This window comes from Pinus tabuliformis, chromosome 9 (genome assembly GCF_031772625.1).
Source record: "Pinus tabuliformis cultivar Carrire ecotype Pingquan chromosome 9, CPIR1, whole genome shotgun sequence".
In the NCBI taxonomy this organism is placed as follows: Eukaryota; Viridiplantae; Streptophyta; class Pinopsida; order Pinales; family Pinaceae; genus Pinus; species Pinus tabuliformis.
In genome coordinates this window covers 350236095-350238500 of record NC_142307.1, presented here as the reverse complement: position 1 = coordinate 350238500, position 2406 = coordinate 350236095, and the positions used below count along the sequence as shown (strand labels likewise).

The 2406-nt window shown below is 36.2% G+C and overlaps 1 protein-coding gene across 1 annotated transcript; it reads left to right on the top strand.

Annotated features, from left to right (window-relative positions):
* The first annotated feature begins 711 nt into the window (after positions 1-711).
* On the top strand, positions 712-1950 carry LOC149148654 (UPF0496 protein At3g49070-like). Its single transcript, XM_089442243.1, has 3 exons — positions 712-1320; positions 1409-1431; positions 1541-1950. The coding sequence occupies exons 1-3, from the start codon at positions 829-831 to the stop codon at positions 1875-1877; spliced, it is 852 nt and encodes a 283-aa protein (XP_089298369.1). The 5' UTR covers positions 712-828; the 3' UTR covers positions 1878-1950.
* Positions 1951-2406: the final 456 nt, after the last annotated feature.

The window sequence follows — 2406 nt, the reverse complement described above, 5'->3', positions numbered from 1 at the left end:
TCACAAAAGGGAAATCAGTAAGAATTTTAATTGGAATTGAATGAAGTGACTGTTATAGATTATAAACCATGTCTTTACAACCCATCTATTAATATAAAAAGCAGACCAGCTGTAAGGAAGTACGGAGCTGAGAGAAGAAGAATAAGATTAAGCTATGGATTGCTGCGTCCCAAAATTAAAGCTGTAAGAAATCCTGGACAATTTTTTTTTCACGTTTTCTCCGGATTGAACGTTACGATCTTTTGGCGGCAAATGAACAAAATCGACCGGACGAATTTTGTGAAGCATTAAGCTCAAACTCAGAAAATTATTAGAACATTGTTACATATGAATAGGAAAAGATATGAAAAATATTTGTTTCTGCTTATTTCTGTGTTTCAGTAAGCAAACTGGGAAGCAAATTCTTCTTAAAATTTATCATGCCGGTCGGAACTTCAGCTGTTATTTAAGTTTATTTAGTTTTAGTTTTGTGTGTGAAAAAACTACGTTTCTCTGACGATACCTTCTAAGTTATTCGGCTTGTTAAGGCATGCAATCTTTTCTGGTTTTCTTCTTCCATGTTTCTTTTTCGCAGTAGGAATATATTCTTTACCTTAGCTGTATATTATTTTGTCTTGAACGTTTTCTTAAACGATTTGAGCCTTTGTCCCGATTCTTGGTTTGCAGTGTTTTGGAGTGCATGTACCAGAATCTAGTCAGGCAAATCCGCTTAACAGACTCAACAAGTAACGAAACCAAAAGTTCTTACATTTGCTTGCACAGACAGCATTTTAAGTTCGTTTCTTTTGAAATAAGACATCGAATTCATGGACACGATTCGCAGGATCGATGCCAAATGCTTCGGTAGGGCAGCCTAAGGAGACTTCCGTCGTGGATTTAGACGAAAATCACTCAAAAGTTTTCAGAAAGAGAACATACGGCTCTAGTCTTCCCGGATATAGACGTCTTGGAAGGCGGATCCTTGAACCAGACCAGGAAGCGGTTGAAGAATTCCTCCATTTCACTGAACGAACCGATATTTACAACAATCTCCTGGCAGATTACTTCAATACCAGCGCAAATTCCTCCAATCTTTGCTGCATTCTTTTGGAAAACATTGAGCAAGCGAGATTGAATTATAACCGCAGCGTCCAGCTTATTCTGGAAATTGTGCCTATTTCAGGAAAATTAACAGAAGATCAACATAATTTTATAATTCAAGAGTTTATGTTCTTTGTCAAACTTGAAAATCCATTCGCCTCTTCTGCAGCACAGCCTTTTCAGAATATCCGAGAACAGTCCAAAGATTTGCAGAGACAACTGGAGCTTAATCGGGAAAAGGTTAGCGAAAGTCTTTAATTTTTCTTATGCTCTCTTCAGTTTGAAAAAAACGTAAACTTGTTTAAAGATTTTCCCGAAACCATGCAAGCCTCTTAAAGGAATTTTTTTTCAGTAAGAAACAGACATCTCTTTTTATATATTCCAGTAAAACAGTACATATAACCGATAAAGATATATATCAATATCGCCCAAATCTTCCATATATTGTCACCTCGTAAAGGATTTATGTACCTCTAAATGTGAATTTTCTGTTCCTTCGAACTACAAACTCACAGCTTGACGCAGCAGCTAAGGAAACGTACATACTTAACAAAGATCTGGATACTCTGAGCCGGCTCGTGATGCGGTTGCAGGATGAGGGCGAACACAATAAAGATATGATGAGATTTTTCTTGCAGAGAAAGGATGACAGACAGCCGGTAGAAGAGGTTGTGGAGATATTGAAAAGAAATGCTAGCACTTTTAGTCAACAGTTGGCCGACTTGGAAGAGTATGTTTGCTTATGTTTTATAAGCATTAACAGAGCCAGACGCATTGTGATTAAAAATTCTAATTAAAAGCACCAAACAAGGTCGTGAATAGCAGTCAGAAAAAACACTGGTGAATGACTGTAAGTCAAATTTAGTGCTGAATAACCGTAAGATTTGATCCTTGAACTTGTTTCTTGTTTGTAAGACGTTTCTGTCCTGTGCTAGTTATAGACCATTTACCATAAATTATTGTTCTTGGGTTGGAAGTAATGTTTTTATGTCATATGCAGTTGTTGTGAGTCTCTAGGTTTCATTTTAGAAATTGTTGATTCCTCTATAGTGAGTTGGAATCATGATCTACATGTGTCCAAATCACTGTGTCTATACAAATCACTGTGTCTGTCCAATCTACTTGTGTCCAAATCACTGTGTCTATACAAATCACTGTGTCTATATATAATTGTTGTAATGAATAATATCATAAAAATATGATTTATATTGTGTAAAATCTCACTCCCTATCTATATTCAATTTCTATGATAGATCTGGTTTGATTCCCTAACCCGAAAGCAAGATGTTAGAGCCTGAAGTGTTAGTGTTCAGTACATAAATAGAT

What these genes read in the sequence shown, in the direction of transcription:
- LOC149148654 (XM_089442243.1), top strand. Translation starts at nt 829, where the DNA reads ATGCCAAATGCTTCGGTAGGGCAGCCTAAGGAGACTTCCGTCGTGGAT. An exon ending in TGGAGCTTAATCGGGAAAAG is followed by an intron (nt 1,321 to 1,408) that starts GTTAGCGAAAGT and finishes AAACCATGCAAG; the next exon opens with CCTCTTAAAGGAATTTTTTT. An exon ending in CTTAAAGGAATTTTTTTTCA is followed by an intron (nt 1,432 to 1,540) that starts GTAAGAAACAGA and finishes CACCTCGTAAAG; the next exon opens with GATTTATGTACCTCTAAATG.